The following is a 20,317-nucleotide window of genomic DNA, read 5'->3' as shown; positions in this document are numbered from 1 at the left end:
TGGGTTAAGCCTCTCCCTCTGCCTTCAGCTCAGGTCATGATCTCAGGGTCCTGGGATCGAGCCCCCCATCAGGCTCTCTGCTTAGCGGGGAGCCTGCTTCCCCATCTCTCTCTGCCTGCTTCTCTGCCTACTTGTGATCTCTGTCTGTCAAATAAATAAATAAAAGCTTAAAAAAAAAAAGTCCTTGAGAAATCAAATAGCAGTCAAATACTTGAGGTCTCTGAGCTGGTAAGGAATAATTTCTGAGGGACCGTCATTTTACATGTCTTTTTTAAAACCTAAGAATCTATTTAAATTTTTTTCTTTTACAGAGGTGAACTGAAGCTCGTAATGGGAAAAAATTCTTGCATATTGGTGATGAGGATAGCGGCTTAGAAAATAGACGTGAGAGACCTTTCAATTCCTGACTTACCAGAAATGACTTAGAGTGATACTTCAAAGGCACTTGAACACGTGTGACAGAAGTGAGAAGGATTTACACAGCAGTCTGTGAATATTTATTAGAATCTCCGTATGTGCCAGAAATCCCCCTAGATGCTGATTAGTAATACAGCAGGTATAGCCTACCCTCTGGAAACTTGTATCTTTTGAGGGAGAGTGGCAACAAACATGGAAATAAGGAATTTCAGTCTTGATAAGTTCTGGGCACAAAACAATCCGAACGATAATCCTATGAGGAAGAACCCTGTTTATTTTACAGAAGAGTTAATTCAGTGGGTTCATAACAGCAGATATCAAGAGGTAAGAGCTGGGGCGCCTGGGTGGCACAGTGGGTTAAAGCCTCTGCCTTCGGGGCGCCTGGGTGGCTCAGTGGGTTAAGCCGCTGCCTTCAGCTCAGGTCATGATCTCAGGGTCCTGGGATCGAGTCCCTGCTGAGCAGAGAGCCTGCTTCTCTCTGGGGGTTAACTACTTTCCCAAGGTCACATGGCTAATAGGGCAGAGCTAGTGGAGAATGTAACAGTGACAGAAAATGGGCTGTTCTGTAATCATTACCGAGGGTGGTGATGAAAGGCCTCTCTGAAGAGGCGCATTTGGAGTCCAAAATAAAGACAAGGCAGCTATGATACTGGTAGGAGACATTCCCAATAGAAAGAACAAATGCACGGGCTCGGGCACTGTGTTTGGAAGCTTCGTGTGTCCGAGGACCGGTGGGTTCATAACAGCAGATATCAAGAGGTAAGAGCTGGGGCGCCTGGGTGGCACAGTGGGTTAAAGCCTCTGCCTTCGGGGCGCCTCGGTGGCTCAGTGGGTTAAGCCGCTGCCTTCAGCTCAGGTCATGATCTCAGGGTCCTGGGATCGAGTCCCTGCTGAGCAGAGAGCCTGCTTCTCTCTATCTCTCTCTCTGCCTGCCTCTCTGCTTGTGATCTCTGTCAAGTAAATAAATAAATAAAATCTTAAAAAAAAAAAAAAGCCTCTGCCTTCGGCTCAGGTCATGATCCCAGGGTCCTAGGATCGAGCCCCACATTGGGCTTCCTGCTTCCTCCTCCCTCTCTCTGCCTGCCTCTCTGCCTGCTTGTGATCTTTGTCAAATAAAATAAATAAAATCTTTAAAAAAAAAAAAAGATAAGAGCTAAATTGTGGGTGGCCTTATAGTTTGGATTTTACCCTTGTTCCGGGATTGTAGGGATCTGAACAGGAAGGTGATGTGATCTGAATTCGTGTGGAGCCTGTCAGGAAGGGATATCAGATGATTGATGGTGGCTTAGGTTAGGATTGCAATGGTGAAGATGGTGATAAGTAGCCAGCTAGTAAGATACATTTTGGAGACAGAACTAGAAGACTTAATTATGTATTAGATTCTGAATGTGAGGGAAAGATAATGTTTCAGGATAATCCCTGGGGTTTTTACAGAACTTGGGTGGAAAGCTGTACTCTGTTCGAAGCCGTTCGAAGCTGTACTCTGTATCGAAGAAGCAGGAGTAGATTGTGGAGGGAGAAATCAACTGTTCTCTTAGCCATGTTAAGTTTCATATGCCAGTTGGATAGCCAGGAAGAAATGCTCAAGAGTCGCATGCTCTTCCAACTGAGCCAGCTAGTAGCCCTCCATCATACTTAATTTCTTAACTCCTTTATTCTCCTTGCAGTACCAATCATCTCAGGGTTAGCTTGTGAGCCATCTGCTTTCTCCATTCTTGCCCTTGGGGATGCCAAGTCCTATAAAACCGAGTCAGTTGGTTTCACTGCAAATTCATGGTGCCCAGGCTCAAATGGGCATGTTTTACTATTTTGTATTCTTTTCATAGAACAAAGCCTTCTTCATAACTACCTATTTCAAGGTATTTTTGCTCTTAAATCCTTGAGCCTCAATCTCACCATTATCTTTTTCAATAAAGATGAAGTTCTTTTACTGAGAAGATCCAAGCAAGCTAATGTGTATGTCCTACACTTTTCTTAGTTTTCCCTTTTTTCTCTAAGCCTCTTCATGGGTAAGACCATCTCATACTTTACCACCTTTAATACCTGTCCTGGGCTTTTCATGCCTCTTTAAAGCTTCTCTTCATTCTTCTTCTTTTTTTTTTTTTTTAAATTTAAGATTTTATTTATTTATTTATTTATTTATTTATTTATTTGACAGAGAGAAAACACAAGTAGGCAGAAAGGCAGGCAGAGAGAGAGGGGGAAGCAGGTTCCCCTCTGAGCAGGGAGCCTGACGTGGGGCTCAATCCCAGGACCCTGAGACCATGAGCTGAAGGCAGAGGTTTAACCCACGGAGCCACCCAGGCACCCCTGCATTCTTTTTCCCTACAAAGATTTCCCAGTTGAAAAAGAAAAATAAGCAATAACCTAATCCTGTTTCTACCTAATACTACCTCCTTAGTAAACCTGTAGGTAGCTTTACCTAGGATGTACAATTGTTGAATACCCTATGTCTCCTTCACAGTTGGCTTTCAAACTCAGTTTTTTTTTTTTTTTAAAACTGTTTTCTCAAGCATTGTCTACTCACCAAATGTAGTATTTTTAGTTTTTATCCTTTTGGTTCCCCTGTGGGGTATAAACAGGTTATTTAAGTTTCAGGGCCTCTTGCCTGGAGGGGCCTTTAAATGTTTACATTGTTGAATATACTTACAAGGTTGGAAAAGTAAAATATTTTTATATTCTTATTCTTCAAGCTCAGTCCTAACAAAACTGGATTTGCTACTTTATAATAGAGGGTCTCCTGAATTCATATAAAAAATTCATCAGAGTAGGTATAACCTACAGAGGGGGTATGGCTCCCTCCAACTTGGTTAGAGCCAGGGATAGAGGTAACTTCTATATTATGAGATCTTAAATTGACCAAAGAATTGTATTCTTTCCATGTCCAGGTCCTAGGTCTGCTCCTTATAGCTTTAGGAACTAGATTTTAACAGCTTGACCAAGGTGACCAAGCACTGGAAGATTAATTCATGCTAACCACGCTCACAGAAGATAATTTATAAATCAGAACATTTATTTCTCAGTGTACAAGAAGGAATTAATACCTAATTTTGACTACGGTTGTAGATATCTGCTGCTCCAGGACATTCTCTTACTTGGATCAAGGTGTTCTAGAGACCAAATACAATGATAAAACATTTAGTCTTCATGATTTCTTTAATTATAAAGATTTACATCATCTCTGCACCCAAGGAGGGGCTCAAACTCAGGATCCCTGAGATCAAGGGTTGCACGCTCGGTGGACTGAGTCCACCAGGGTCCCAGTCTTCATGACATAATGTGAAAAGATCCAAACGGTTAAGGCCTCTCACTGGAGGGGCATGGCCTAAACCCCAAACTACTTGAAAACCCTGTTTCTTTTTTTATTTTTTATTTTTATAAACATATATTTTTATCCCCAGGGGTACAGGTCTGTGAATCACCAGGTTTACACACTTCACAGCACTCACCATAGCACATACCCTCCCCAGTGTCCATAACCCTACCCCCCTTCTCCCAACGCCCCTCCTCCCAACAACCCTCAGTTTGTTTTGTGAGATTAAGAGTCACTTATGGTTTATCTCTCTCCCAATCCCATCTTGTTTCATTTATTCTTGTCCTACTCCCTTAAAGCCCTATGTTGCATCTCCACTTCCTCATATCAGGGAGATCATATGATAGTTGTCTTTCTCCAATTGACTTATTTCGCTAAGCATGATACGCTCTAGTTCCATCCATGTTGTCGCAAATGGCAAGATTTCATTTCTTTTGATGGCTGCGTAGTATTCCATTGTGTATATATACCACATCTTCTTGATCCATTCATCTGTGGATGGACATCTAGGTTCTTTCCATAGTTTGGCTATTGTGGACATTGCTGCTATAAACATTCAGGCGCACCTGCCCCTTCGGATCACTACGTTTCTATCTAAAACCCCATTTCTTAATGTGACTCAAGCCTGTGCGTCATTCTTAACCACCAAGTCTTGCCTGGCCCTGGATCTAGCTAGCCCTGAGGCATTGTCTGTGCCTTCAAGTGTCACCCGCAACCGCACCCTCCTCGGCGGCCACACGCCCGCGCTGCACCTCTCTTCCCGCCTCCCGGACGCCCTAACCCTTCTCTCTCCCTTCCATTATCTCCAGCCACGGTGTGGCCCTCGCTTTCAGTGCCCAAGCTGTCCTCGAGGTCCCTCCTGACGTCGCTTGCGTTGTCACCTGCTTGCTTTCACCTTGCCTCAGCTACTAATCATCACCTCCTAGGGTGTCACCCTCGTCACCCACCCGGCCCGGCCTGGCCCCACTGCCCCGACCGGAAGGGAAGCATCGAATCGCGGTCAGGCCGGCACCTTCCCGGGTGGGGGCGCCCAGGGCAGGCCCGGCTCCCCGCCCCAGCAGGGCCGCGGGGAGGAGTGCTTCGTCGCCCTCTGCCTGTGTCCCTCTTCTGTTTTCTCCCAGTCCCTCAGCGCCACCACCCCTTCATTCTCTCCGCGAGCACCGGAGTCGCCTCCAGCCCTCCGCGGCGAGGACAGGCCTCCCGGCGAAGGCAGACGGCGCCGCTCCGCTCCAGAACCGAAGTACCAGCGGGCGCAGGCGTCTGCGCCTCGGCGAGCAGAACCCGGCCAAGCCCCAGGTGCAGGGGCAGGGTGGCTGGCGCTGAGCCAATCGTGGCTCGTGACGACAGGGCCCGGCCAATCAGAGCACGGGAAGCTTGGCGCACTCGGGGCGGGGCCGGGCGGGTGAGAGCCCGCCCCCTTGCAGCTCGGCGGCCAACGCCTTCGCCCGGGGCTTGCGGGAGCCGCGCAGGTTCACAGACTCGGGGGACTGGGCGCCTGGAGAGCGGGGAGTCGGCGCCTCCCGTCCAGCTCGTTTCTTTACGGGCCGTGGCCTTGACGGGCGTGTTGGTGCCTGCCGTGCGCGCATTCTGACCCGGGCTGTACCTCTCTCGGGAGACTGGGCCGATGGTTGGGGCAGAGTGAGGTCGTCGCCTTGACGACGGCAGCATGCGGCCCGCGGTCCTCCCGAGTGCGCGCCTGCGGCAGGCCGAGGCCGCTCTGCCTCCCCGCCCGCTTCGCCCCCGGCCCGCGGCTGCGTCCCCAGAAGAGACCCAGCCAGCTCCGGAACTGCCGGTTTGCTAGTCAGCGTCTTGTAGACCTGCGAGCGAGATGCATCTCACCCCAAATTTGTTTCCGAGTTGGAAACCTTTGGGTCTTTCCATGTGAAAGGATTTTAAAGAAACGGTAAGCATAATACATGTATCATCTTTTTATAAAAGGATTTTATTGATTTATTTGAGAGAGAATGAGAAGGGGAGGGTCACAGGGAGAAGCAGACTCCTGCTGAGCAGAGAGCCTGATGCGGGCTTCGATCCCGTCGCTCTGAAGGCAGTCACTTAACCAGCGGAGCCACCCAGGCGCCCCAAGTACAGTACTTTGATTTTTTATTTATTTATTTTTTAAAATTTTTTCTTTTATTTGTACAATACTTTTAAAAACTTTTATTATCTCGTTCATTGATCTATGATAGATTTGTCTGTCCTTAACAAAATAATAATAAAAAAAAGCATTGTTTTTAGTACCTGATTGTTGGCATTAGAACCATATGCTTCCATGGCACGTGTCCAGGAATACGGCATTGCCAATTTGGCCAGGCAGCCTTTCAGTCTGTGCACAGGAGTAGAAGGCATGAAAAACTGTAGTTTATGAGTAACTGTTTCAGGAAACCAGAGGCTTTTTAAGCTGGGATACTTCTAAGGTATTTGTGGGCAGTAAAAAGTAAAAAGCAGGTGTGTTCAGCGTGTTGTGCCTACATGCCTGGTTGGTTTCCAGAATAAAACTTGCTTACTGTTAAAAACAAACAAACAAACTTGCTTACTGTTAACTTGCGATACGCTTCATCACATCTTAGACCTGCTTAAGGTAATCTTAATTTTGTTCACTTTGCATTTTCAGGCATTGAGGACACCAATTGCAAAGTGTTTAAAAATGATTCAGATTATAGTGGCCCCCTATTTTTGCTCTTGGCATGAGAAACCTAACGGTCTAGCCCTTAAGAAAGCATGCTGTCTTAACGGAAGGGGAAAAGAATTTCAGGAAAGGAGAGAGAGAATTACACTGAGAATTTTTTTCAGACAGACATTTTTTAAAAAAAATAGTAGAGATTCAATGGAAGTTAGTATGTCACATATGGAAAGTTAGTGTTGTGGACACTGCTCTGTAAACAGCTTATAGAAACTACTATCAAAGCTAGTGGTAAAATACGAAATAGTTGGAGTTGGTGTTGACGGGAATTTATGTTCATCTTTTCCCACTTCGGCACAGTCTTCTGGTTTTCCATGTCTGTTTGCCTACCTATCTGTCTATCTATCCTTAGATTATTAAGGTAAACTGATGAAGATGTATACACGCTGGATAATCACAGTGTGCTAGAACAAAGAGGGTATTTATTTTGTTTTTGTTGTCAGTGTGCTGATAACTGATAAGTATGGAAGAAAATGAAACATCACAATTCACAATCTGGGTAAATTAGTTTTAGATTGCCATAGGACACAATTAATGAAATAGGTGACTTTTTTTTCTTTCAACGTTTTATGAACGAGTATTCTTGTATTGTTAGGTTAAAAAAAAATCAGCTACAGAGGCACGTGGGTGGCTCAGTTGTTAAGTGTCTGCCTTCTGGTGACGTCATGATCCCGGGGTCCTGGGATCCAGCTCTGCATTGGGTGCCCCGTTTGGCAGGAAGACTGCTTCTCCCTCTCCCACTCCCCCTGCTAGTGTTCCCTCTCTTATTGTGTTTCTCTCTGTCAAATAAATAAATAAAATATTTTATAAATAAATAAATTTAACTTTGGAGTTACTAGCTTTTATATTTCATGACAGTCAAGTCTTGTGAATTAAAATCTATCTGTATTTGAACTGAAAAGTTTTTTTCTATACCAAAATATGTAGAAGAATGTTCACTGATCCTTCATCAGTCATTATTAGGATAGCCATTATCCAAAAATGTCATATAATGAGATGTAAAAGAATTCTAAACACAAAATTCAAATGATCATACTCAAAGTGAGTAATCATTAAAAGGATTTTTGAATTACTGTATTTGGTCCTACTAAAATTTAATTTTTAAACAATTTGCTTATATACTGTGATGTCATTGTTGTTATTTTGTAAATTCAATATGGGAATTTAATTACGACATTAAGGAAGGTAAAGAAAAACAGCTTTGTGAAAGTTTCTTAGTGTTAACTTGGTACGTGATCATTTGTGAACAAATATTTTTCCCAACTGAGTAGAAAGTGCATAAAGATTTTCAAGTTTGCTTTTTTAAAAGATTTATTTATTTGAGAAAGAGAGAGAGATAGAGAGCATGAGTCGGGGGAAGGACAGAGGGAGAGAATCCTTAAGTAGACCCTCCCTCCCCTACCCCCAACCCGAGCCTGGAGCCCGACTTGGGGCTCGATCCTACCACCCAGGAGATCATGACCTGAGCCGAAACTAAGAGTCGGTCACTTAACTAACTGAGCCACCTACTTGCCCCTCAACTTTGCTTTTTTAAACCTGATGTAAAAAAAATAAATATGATCTTCACTAAAACCAAACTCATTGGGGCACCTGGCTGACTTAGTCGGTAGGGTGAATGACTCTTGAGTCATTCACTATGAGTCTGAGTCCCACTTGGGTGTGGAGGTTACTTAACAGTAAAATCTTAAAAAACAAAACAAAACTCACTTGTGCTTTTTCACCTCTGAGTGAAAAGGAGTTGTTTTTTTCTAAAGTAAGCTATAATTGTTTTCCATGATAGTTCAAATATTGCTTTATCTGAATTAAGAATATGTTGAATTTCATTAATATGGTATCTAATAATTTAAACTTAATGGCTTTAATTCTTGTCTACTGTGAAATGTCTTGTTTAAATGAAAGAATTTGAGAAACATAGCTTAGATGTAGAAGCAGTAAGAAATTGTGAGTCAGAGCAGAAGACCCATTAACACAGCAACTGCTCTAATATGGAAAACAAGTGGGGAAGAATTAATTTACTGGAAAGGTGGAGGAAATTAATATGCTCAGCATTATTAACTCTATGTTTTGGTTTCCACAGCAAGAAGAATTCCTACCGGTTTTGAATTAAAATGGAAAAATATGAGAACCTAGGATTGGTTGGAGAAGGGAGCTATGGAATGGTGATGAAGTGTAGGAATAAAGATAGTGGAAGAATTGTGGCCATCAAGAAGTTCTTAGAAAGTGATGATGACAAAATGGTTAAAAAAATTGCTATGCGAGAAATCAAATTACTAAAGGTGAGTAAATACTGAGTTAAAAAAAAGTTGTTTCTTGATCAAGATTGCATTTTTAGAAAAAAATTACTGTTCTTATATTAATTTCCATGCCAAAATTTAAGACATAAATTTCTTTTTTGACATTAAATAAATAAAATGATTATATATGCATATTCATATGTCCTATGAATATAAACATGATTTTGAAATATTAGTTGCTTCTTTCTATATCCATCTGCCTATCTATCTACCTGTGTATCTGTCTATCAGTCATCTCTGTGGGGGGTTCCTAAAGACCACTCCCCATGCTATGATTCAATAGGAGGACTCAGAGCACTTAGCATGAGGTTGTACTCATGGCTGTGATTTATTATAGTGACAGGATATAAAGCAAAACCAGCAAAGGAAAAGGCACATGCAATGAATTCCAGAGGAAACCTGTCACAGGTTTCCAAGAATCCTCTTCCAGTGGAGTCACATAGGATGCACTTATACATTTTCCAAAAATGATCTGTGACGGCACACGTGAAATACTGTCTACTAAGGAGATTCCATACATTCTGTGTCCAGGGTTTTTACTGGAGGATGTTCATGTAAGACACCCTCTGCCTGACTCATACCAAAATTTCAGAGTCCCAAAAGGAACACAGAGATTCAGCGTAAACATTTTTATCACACATTGAGCCACTTCATCAGTTCTGGAAATGACGAGACCCCTCATGACATCCAAGTTCCCACGTGCCAACCAAGGGCTCCCTTCGCAAGCAGACCTTTCTTTTTTTAAAGATTTTTATTTATTTTTTTGACAGAGAGATCACAAGTAGGCAGACAGGCAGGCAGAGAGAGAAGGGGAAGCAGGCACAAGGCTTGATCCCAGGACCCTGAGACCACGACCTGAGCCGAGGACAGAGGCCTAACCCACTGAGCCACCCAGGCGCCCCAGACCTTTCTTTTTTTTAAGATTTTTATTTATTTTTTTGACAGAGAGAGAAGCAGCGAGAGAGGGAATACAAGCTAGGGAGTAGGAGAGGGAGAAGCAGGCTTCCCGATGAGCAGAAAACCCGATGTGGGGCTCGATCCCAGGACTCTGGGATCATGAACCAAGCTGAAGGCAGATGCTTAACGACTGAGCCACCCAGGCGCCCCGCAAGCAGACCTTTCAAAGTCTCAGGTCTCAGGCCTACTGTGGGATCTTTTTCTCTCTCTAATCAGTCTCACCAGAAGTTTATCAATTTTATTTATCTTTAGGAATATAATGTTTGATCTTCTCTATTTTGTATTTCTTTTTTAACTTAAATTCAATTAACCCATAGTGTATTATTAGTTTCAGAAGTAGAATTTAGTGATTCATCAGTTGCATATAACATCCAGTGCTCATCGCATCATGTGACCTCCTGAATGCCCATCATACAGTTACTGCATCCCCCCCCAGCCCCCATGCACCACCTCCTCTCCAGCAACCCTCAGTTTTTCCTAAACTTTTATGCTTTCCTTCCCTCTCTGGTTTTGTCTTATTTTTCCTTCCCTTCCCTTATGTTCCTCTGTTTGTTTCTTAAACTCCACATACGAGTAAAATCATATGATATTTATCTTTTTCTGACTGACTTATTTCAGTTCACATAATACCCTCTAGTTCCGTCCATGTCATTGCAAATGGCAAGATTTCATTCTTTTTGATGGTTGACTAATATTCCATTAAAGATAGATACCACATCTTCTTTGTCAGTTCATCTGTCGATGGACATCTGGGCTCTTTCCATAGTTTGGCTGTTGTGGACATTGCTGCTATAAACATTGGGGTGTCCCTTCGAATCATTATGTTTGTATCATTTGGATAAACACCAAATAGTGCAATTGTTGGGCTGTAGGGTAGCTCTTTTTTTTTTTTTTAAGATTTTAATTTATGTATTTGACACACACACACCCAGAGCAAGAGAGGGAACACAAGCAGGTGGAGTGGAAAAGGGAGAAGCAGGCTTCCTGCTAAGCTGGGAGCCGGATGCAGGGCTCTATCCTGAAGGCAGATATTTTTAACTTTTTGAGGAACCTCCATAATGTCTTCCAGAGTGGCTGCACCAGTTTGCATTCCCATCAACCTTGTAAGAGTGTTTCCCTTTCTCTGCATCCTTGCCAACATCTGTTGTTTCCTGAGTTAATTTTAGTCTTTCTCACTGGTATGAGGTGGTATCTCATTGTGGTTTTGATTTGTATTTCCCTGATGTTGAGTGGTGTTAAATATCTTTTCATGTGTCTGTTGGCTGTTTGTATGTCTTCTTTGGAGAACTGTCTGTTCATGTCCTCTGCCCATTTCTTTTTCTTTTTTTTTGTTAAAAATTTATTTATTTATTTATTTGACAAACAGAGATCACAAGCAGGCAGAGAGGCAGACAGAGAGAGGGAAGCAGACTCCCCCCTGAGCAGAGAGCCTGATGGGGGACTCGATTCCAGGACACTGAGATCATGACCCGAGCTGAAGGCAGTGGCCTAACCCACTGAGCCACCCAGGTGCCCCTCCTCTGCCCATTTCTTGACTGGATTATTCATTCTTTGGGTGCTAAGTTTGATAAGTTCTTTATAGATTTTGGATATAGCCCTTTATCTGATGAGACATTTACAAATATCTTTTGCCATTCTGTAGGTTGCCTTTTAGTTTTGACTATTTCCTTCGCTGTGCAAAAGCTTTTCATTTTGATTAAGTCAGTTCCAATAGTTCATTTTTGCCTTTTTTCCCCTTGCCTTTGAAGACATGTCTATCAAGAAAATGCTGTGGCTGAGGTCAAAGAGGTTTCTGCCTATATTCCCCTCTAGAATTTTTTTTAAGACTTTATTTACATGATAGAGAGAGAGAGACAGCAAGAGAGGGAACACAAGCAGGAGGAGTGGGAGAGGGAGAAGCAGGCTTCCCGCTGAGCAGGGAGCCCAACATGGGACTCGATTCCTGGGCCCTGGGATCATGACCTGAGCCAAAAGCAAGTGCTTAGTGACTGAGCCACTGAAGTGCCCCTCCCCTCCCCTAAAATTTTGATGGATTCCTGTCTCACATTTAGGTCTTTTATCCATTATGAATTCATTTTAGTATAGGGTCTAAGAAAGTGGCCCAGTTTCATTCTTCTGCATGTGGCTGTCCGATTTTCCCAGCACCATGTGTTGACGAGGCTGTCTTATTTCCATTGGACATTCTTTCTCAGTTTGTCAAAGATTCATTGACCACAGAGATGAGGGTCCATTTCTGGGTTCTCTATTCTGTTCCATTGATCTGTATGTCTGTTTTTGTGCCAGTATCATACTGTCTTGATGATTACAGCTTTGTAATATATTTTGAAGTCTGGGATTGTGATGCCTCCAGCTTTGGTTTTCTTTTTCAAGATTGCTTTGACTATTTGAGGTCTTTTCTGATTCCGTACACATTTTAGGATTATTTGTTCCAGCTCTCTGAAAATTGTTGATGGTATTTTGATAGGGATTGGATTTGAGAGTGATCTGGCTGTGACATCTGTCACCCCATTGATCTTGAGGGTTGATTTGGCTGGCTGCAGTGGTGTCCCCTTCATCACCTCACTGCTCCATGTGCATCTCTCCCAACGCTGCACATTCAGTCTACCGTGGATGACCTTCCCTGATAGAGGAGGACCATCCACGGTACTGAGAAGAAATATGTTAAACTCTTCCTCTGAGTTAATTGATTTGTCTGTTTTTCATTGTAGTTCATTTAATGTTTATAAACAGAAAAGCTATGTAAGTACATTAAATTTAGAATTATATATTCATGTTGAATCAAATATTTTATCATGAAACAACTTATTAATATTTCTCCTTAAAGTCTGTGTGAAGCTAATAAAGCTACACTAGTTTAATTTTGGTTAGTGTTTGCATAGTGTATCTTTTTATACATTTTTACTTGGAAGTTTTTCAATTCTTGTTAAGATATGTGTCTCATAAACATCATATCGTCACATTTAGCTTTTCGTCTTCTTTGGCAACCTTTGCCTTTTAATTGGAATATTTAGTCTATTTATACATAATGTAATTTCTAGTATATTTCACCACAAGTCTACCATCTTATTATGTGTCATTTATCTTTCTGTTTTTGTATTTCTTTTTACTTCTTTGGATTAATTACATTTATAATTTATTTCCTTCTAATAATTTGAAAATTATACATCATATTTCTTTTTAGTGGTTATCATAGACATTTGTTCAAGTCTAACATTATCTGATACTTGTATTTTTCTTCTAGGTAATACACATCCTTACAATACTTATCTCTGGTTATTCCTTTCCATCATATGCTAACATTGTTGTATATTAACTCTTACATATTTTTTAAACATCACAAGACATAGTTATTGTTCACTGTTCATTTAGGTGTATATTTACTTATAGCTTTCTTTGTTCTTCCTTTTGCATCCCTGGCCATTTATCTGGGATCTCTTCTCTTCTTGGAGTGTATTATTTAGGATTTCCTTTTGTGATGATCTACTGTATACAAAACATTTCATTATTAGTTTGCATGAAAGTGTCTTTTTTTAAAAATTAAAAAAAAATTTTTTTTAAGATTTTGTTTTTATTTATTTGGCAGATAGAGATCACAAGTAGGCATAGAGGCAGGCAGAGAGAGAGGGGGAAACAGGCTCCCTGCTGAGCAGAGAGCCCGATGCAGGGCTCGATCCCAGGACCCTGGGATCATGACCTGAGCCGAAGGTGGAGGCTTTAACCCACTGAGCCACCCAGGCACCCCTGAAAGTGTCTTTTTTCTGTCATACTTGAAGGATATTTTTGCTGTGTATGGAATTTGAGGTTGGCAGTTGTTTTCTTTCAATAAAATGAAGGTAACATTGTTTTGCCCTCCGGCTTCCATTCTGCTCCTGGGAAGTCAGGTGTCAATCCAATTGCTGCTCTTTCATAAGTTTATTTTTTTATGTCTGCATTTTTTTTTCATTCAGCTTTTTATTAACATTAAATGGACATATAGAAAAGTATGTATCTCATAAGAATACATCTCTGTATATTTTTAAAAATTAAACAACTCCATGTTACCACCATGTAAGTCAAGAGAGAGAACATTAAAATCACTCTATAAGCTTCCCTTATGTCTTCTGTAGCCACTACTGCCTTCCTCCTCTATCCAGGTCACAAGTATCCTAATTCTTTTTTTTTTTTTTTTTAAGTTTTTATTTATTTATTTGAGGGAAGGGGCAGAGGGAGAGAATTTCAAGTAGACTCCATGCTGAGTGCTGAGTCCCACAACCCAGAAACCATGACCTGAGCCAAAAACCAAGAGTGAGACACTCAACTGATTGGGCCATTCAGGTGCCCCACAACTATCTTATTTCTTATCAGCATAAGTTAGTTTTGTTTTCTTGTTACTTGGAATTTTCTCTTTGATCTTGTTTTTCTGAAATTTCACAATGTGTCTAGTTTGGATAACTTTTATCTTGCTTCATTGGGGTCTTTATGAATCTATGATATCATTTCTTTTATTAATTCCACAAAATTCTCATTTATTATTTCTTCAAATATTATTTCAACTCATTCCCTTTCTCCTCTATTTTTGGGACTTCAGTTAACATAAATCTTCTCATTGAATTATTTTTCATCTATTTGTCTCTCTATGCCCCTTCTGCATAATTTATTATGATTCATCATTCAGTTAAATAATTTCTCCTCAGTATGGTTAATCTCCATCACTGAATTGTTAATTTTGAGTATTGTATTAGATGGTGTACAAAAATATAATTATAGCTTAGTGAATTATTGGAAAGCAAACATTCATAGAATCACCAGGTCAAGAAATCAAACATTGCCAACAACACTTTTCTTGTACTTTCCCAATCACCCTAGCCCCTTCCTTCCCCCTTAAGGTAAACACTATCCCGACTTGCATGTTAGTCACTGCCATGATTTTTCCCCTGCATTTACCAAATAAACATGCATTCCTAACTACTATAGTTTAATTTTACTTATTATCAAAACTTTCTTTTTGCTCTCTTAATGTTATCTTTCACTCAACAGTAGTTAATTTCAATGTAGTCAAAACTTTTAAAAAAGATTTTATTTATTTATTTGACAGAGATCACAAGTAGGCAGAGAAGCAGGCAGAGAGAGAGGAGGAACAGGCTCCCTGCTGAGCAGAGAGCCCAAGGTGGGGCTTGATCCCAGGATACTGGGATCATGAATTGAGCCGAAGGCAGAGGCTTTAACCCACTGAGCCACCCAGGCGCCCCTGTAGTCAAATTTTTAATATTTTTTTCCATTATGTTAGTTACCATACAGTACATGATTAGTTTTTAAAAATTAATTAATTTTTTCTCACCACAGCATATACTATCCCTGATGTCCATCACCCAGCCACCCCATCCCTCTCACACTCCTCCCCTCCAGCAAACCTCAGTTTGTTTCCTGAGATTAAGAATTTCTTATGGTTTGTATCTGTCTCTGGTTTCATCTTATTTCATTTTTCCCTCCTTTCACCTATGATCCTCTGCCTTGTTTCTCAAATTCCTCATATCAGTGAGATCATATGATAATTGTCTCTCTGATGGACTTATTTAGCTTAGCATAATACCCTCTGGTTCCATCCATGTTTTTGCAAATGGCGAGATTTCATTTTTTGATGGCTGCATAGTATTTCATTGTATATATACCCCACATCTTCTTTATCCATTCATCTGTTGATGGACATCTAGGCTCTTTCTGTAGTTTGACTATTGTGGACATTGCTGCAATTAACATTCAGGTGCACGTGCCCCTTCAGATCACTACATTTGTGTCTTTAGGGTAAATACCCAGTAGTGCAATTGCTTTTTTGATGTAGTGCTCTATGATTCATTGTTTGCTTATAACACCCAGTGCTCCCTGTGCTCTGTGCCCTCCTTAATACCCATCAGCAGGCCAACCCATCCCCCCAACCCCCTCCTTTCTAAAACCCTCAGTTTGTTTCCTGGAGTCCAGAGTCTCTCATGGTGTGTCTCCCACTCTGATTTCTCCCCCTTCATTTTTCCCTTCCTTCTCCTAATGACCTGCATGCTATTCCATATGTTCCACAAATGAGTGAAACCATATGATAATTGACTTTTACTGTTTGACTTATTTCACTTAGCATAATGTTTAATATTTTCTTTTATGGTTGGTACCATTTATGTCTGCTCAAAAAGTCTTTTTCTACTTAGAGATTAGGGTATCCTTCTATACTATTATTCAGAAACTTAATAGCTTTGGTTCTCATATTTATATTTTAGTACACCTAGACTTGATCTTAATTATGGTGTATGACACAGTCAAGTCTTATTTGTTCTTTATTGATGTCCCAGAATTGTCCCAGAAACATTTACTGAAAATAGCATCTTTTCTCCATGGTTCTGAATTCCTCATTTGCCATAGGTCTTTATATGTAGGGGTGGCTTTTCTACTCTTTATTCTGTTCCATTGGTATATTTGTCTAAGTTTGTGCCAGTATCTCACATTCCATATTCACTCTAGTGAATCACTTCAGATATGTGTGCTGTCCCTGCTATGTATCTTATTCTATATATAATTAAATTCCTCCCAAATTGTTCAGTCAGTATTTATTAGGACATATCTCGTATTTATCCTTCCCATTACTCACCAATTATTCTTACATTTCTGAGCTTCCGTCTAGGGTCATTTCCCTTGTATTTAATAGGGTCATTTCCCTTGTATTTAAAACATATCCTTGGGGCACCTTGGTGGCTTAGTCATTAGGCGTCTGCCTTTGGTTCAGGTCATGATTCCAGAGTCCTGGGATCAAGCCCTGCATTGGGCTCCCTGCTCAGCAAGTCTGCTTCTCCCTCTCCCACTCCCCCTGCTTGTGTCCCCTCTCTTGCTGTCTCTCTCTGTCAACTAAATGAATGAATGAATGTCTGCCAAATGAATGAATGAATGAATAAATAAATAAATAAATAAAACAATAAAACAATAAAACATATCCTTTATTTTCTTTAAAGCAGATCCACTGGTAGGAAATGCTGTCCACTTTTGTTTGTCTAAAAAAAAAAAAAAACCACCTTTATTTTACTTTTTGCTTAAAGACTATTGGCAAAAGATACAGAATTCTAAGTTGGCAGTCCATTACATTCATTGTGTGCAAGATATCATTTCCACTGTTCCTCTGGTTTTTATTGCTTCTATTGAAATGTCAGATATTTCCTAGTGTGTCTTTTTTCTTTTGGATGCATTAAGATTTTCTTTTTGACTTTGATTTTCAGCAATTTAGTAATAATGGCCTCGATGTGGGGTTAATTTCCCTATTTTTTTTACCTTGAATTTATGTCTCTTGCATCTGTAAAATAATGTCATTTGTCACTTTTAGAAAATACCTAGCTATTATTGTTTCATGTATTGCTACTGTCTTATTCTATCTTCTCCATTTAAGAACTTAGTTGCATATATTAGATTTTCCCCATGTGTCTCTTATACTCTGTGTTTTCCAGCCTTTCATTTTTCCCTGGTTCAGTCTAGATATTTTCTTCCAACCTATCCTCAAAATCAGTAATTCTTTTTCAACCTACTGTTTACAATGTACTTTTATACTTAAGCATTGACTTCTTAATTAAAGATGTATTTTTCAATTCTTCTGGTATTTCTATTGGATTTTTTTTTAGTTTCCATTTTGCTGCCAAAACTCTTTATTGTGATTTTTTTTGACTATTTTGTCTTTTTTAAAGTCTTCATCTAAGTACCTATTATCTGGATCTCCCATATGTTTATTTCTATTGTTTGTTTTTTTCTCTTGGTTTTTTATTAAATTAACTTTTGTATGCCTGTATTAATTTTTAAAAATTGTATACATAGCTTGAGTCTCTGGATGCTATCTTTCCCCTGAGAGGAATTATACTTGCTTTTATGTGGCTCTTGAGTGTACTCCAGGAAACCTAACATTGTACCATCATCTTAGTCCAGTTTGAGGAATTTGCATTATTTGAATTTGAACTGTGGTCCATGAGAATGCTTATTTATTATTCAGCATTATAGTTTGTGGACTTTTTGGGCCAACCCAAAGTAGGAAGGGGTCTCATCAGGCTGTACCCCTTCTTTCTACCTTGATGGCCCCCAGACCCCAAATGCTATTATCTCAGGCCATAAGACTATCAAAAGTGTCACTCAGACTCTTAATCTTCTCTCTGAATTGTATGTTTCCAGGGTTTTAAAAAAATAACTAATTGCTTGGCTTACTTCCCTGGGTCTCTGTTTTCAAGATCCTAGTCTAGATATTCGTTATTATTTTATCTCTCCTATTCCTTACAACAGTGGTTTTATATTTTTGTCCAGCTTTTCTACGTGTACTCAGTATGAGAGTTATTATAAATTACCTAGTCTACTGTTATTGTAAACAGAAATTATTATACTTTTCTGTTCTAAAATTTTAATTTGGTTCTAAGTCTTCTATATCACTTTTTCTGATTTCAAGTTTTTTTTTTTTTAAAGATTATTTATTTATTTATTTGATAGACAGAGATTGCAAGTAGTCAGAGAAGCAGGCAGAGAGAGAGGAGGAAGCAGGCTCCCTGCTGAGCAGAGAGCCCAATGCCCGGCTCCATCCCAGGACCCTGAGACCATGACCTGAGCTGAAGGCAGGGGCTTTAACCCACTGAGCCACCCAGGCACCCCTGATTTCAAGTTCTTTCAAAAAATTTTTATGTAAGCTCTATACTCAACTCAGAGATCAAGTCACATGCTCTGTTGACTGAGTCAGCCAGGTACCCCATTTTTTTTTAAGCTTTGCTTTTTTTTTTTTTTGTATTTATTTATTTACTTACTTACTTAAACTCTACCCCCAACATGGGGCTTGAACTCACCATCTAGAGATCAAGAGCCACATGTTCTACCAACTGAGCCAGGCAGGTGCCTCAAGTTCTCACAATTTTTTGAGGTTGGCTTTTTTCTTTTTAAGCATAGTAGCTTTATTTGATAATTCTAATATCTGAACTCGTGCTGTATCTGCTTTGGTTTTCTTTATGTCCCAATAGTTTTTATTTGTGGTATCGCATTTCTTTTTATACCTGGTTGTCTTTGATTTTTCACTGGAAATTATTTGAAACATTTTTTAGGAATAATTTGAGGCTAAAGTGAAGCCTACTGGGGACTGGTTCATTTCTGTCCATTTTTACTGGGGAAGATATAGTTCTTAGGGTCCCAGCTTGCACTGGGCTTCAGAGACTCCACCTTTGGAAGGCATTTGAACTTTGACTTTTCCTTCCCTCTTAGACCCAACAGGCCACAAAAGTCCAAGCTCAGTTACACACCTGTTGGTCAATGGCAAAATCAGCTTAAGTACTGAAATTAACTCTCTGAGTTCTCTTGTTCTTGATTGTGGCCCAGTAATTCCTTACTGTCTTCTTGGCTCTTTTATATGTTTAAGAAGATTTTATTTTTTTTTTAAAGATTTTATTTATTTATTTGACAGATAAAGATCACAAGTAGGCAGAGAGTCAGGCAGAGAGAGAGAGAGAGGCTCCCTGCCCAGCAGAGAGCCCGATGTGGGGCTCGATCCCAGGATCCTGGGATCATGACCTGAGCCAAAGGCAGAGGCTTTAACCCACTGAGCCAGCCACCCAGGTGCCCCTGTTTAAGAGGATTTTAAAATATTTTGTTTAACTTTGTAAGAATTCTCAATAGGACAGTTGTTTTGAGTTACAGACCCCTACCAAATGTGGTAATCATCAGCTTTTAAAAATAAAAGCACAGAGAAAGAGTGAGAGAAAGAGGAAGGTAGAACTGTTAGTCTATGTTTTCATTTTAGAAGTGTGTTGTTTAGTCTCCACATATTTTGGAATTTTCTAGTTATCTTTTTGTTGATTTCTAGTTTAATTCCACTCTGGTACAAGAGCAGACATTGTGTGATTTCTATTATTTTAAATTTGTTAAGGTATGTTTTGTGGCCTACAATGTGGTCTTTCTTGGTGAGTGTTCCATTTGAACTTGAGAAAAATGTAAATTCTGTTTTGCGGTAGTCTGTAGATGTCAGTTATATCAAGTTGGTTGATGGTGTTGCTGAATTTAACTGTGAGTCCTTACTGATTTTTTACCTGTTGGGCCTATTTCTGAGAGGAATGGTTGGCAGTTTCAACTATGATAGTGGATTTGTTTATTTCTCCCTGCAGTTCTATCAATTTTTGTCTCATATAGTTTAATGTTCTATTGTTAGACACATACATGCTAAGAATTATTATGTCTCCTTGGAGAATTAACACCTTTTCGTTATGAAATGCCCTCTTTATCCTTGATAACTTTTCTTACTTTGCAGTTTGGTTTAGTCTGGAATATAACTGCTCCTGCTTTCTTTGGCTTAGTATGTACATTTTCTTCATCCATTTAATTTACCTTATTTATTTATTTAAAGATTTTATTTTTAAGTAATCTCTAAATCCAACATTGAGCTTGAACTCATAACCCTGAGATTCAGAGTTGCACGCTCTACTGACTGAGCCAGCCAGGTGCCCTCCCTCCATTTACTTTTCATTTGTATGTGTTTTATACACATTTTATAATGTGTGTTTCTTTTTTTTTTTTTAAGATTTTATTTATTTATTTGACAGAGAGAGACACAGCAAGAGAGGAAACACAAACAGGGGGAGTGGGAGAGGGAGAAGCAGGCTTCCCGGTGAGCAGGGAGCCCAAAGCGGGGCTCCA

General features: G+C 40.1%; 1 protein-coding gene across 2 annotated transcripts in view; it reads left to right on the top strand.

Moving 5' to 3' along the window:
• The first annotated feature begins 911 nt into the window (after positions 1–911).
• Positions 912–20,317, top strand: part of CDKL2 (cyclin dependent kinase like 2) — a 49,488-nt gene continuing 30,082 nt past the window's right edge. The window contains exons 1-2 of one of the 2 annotated variants that reach the window (XM_032334594.1): positions 912–1,176; positions 8,491–8,689. In XM_032334594.1, the coding sequence (XP_032190485.1) occupies positions 8,522–8,689 (168 nt within the window). In that variant the 5' untranslated portion in view covers positions 912–1,176; positions 8,491–8,521. Of the gene's footprint in view, positions 1,177–5,152; positions 5,634–8,490; positions 8,690–20,317 lie in introns of those variants that run through there. The other variant, XM_032334593.1, reaches the window with a different exon arrangement.

The sequence above is a fragment of the Mustela erminea genome, chromosome 2, assembly GCF_009829155.1.
Source record: "Mustela erminea isolate mMusErm1 chromosome 2, mMusErm1.Pri, whole genome shotgun sequence".
NCBI classification, from domain to species: Eukaryota; Metazoa; Chordata; class Mammalia; order Carnivora; family Mustelidae; genus Mustela; species Mustela erminea.
The sequence above is the reverse complement of the archived record's forward strand: the minus strand, read 5'-3'. Positions and strand labels throughout refer to the sequence as shown.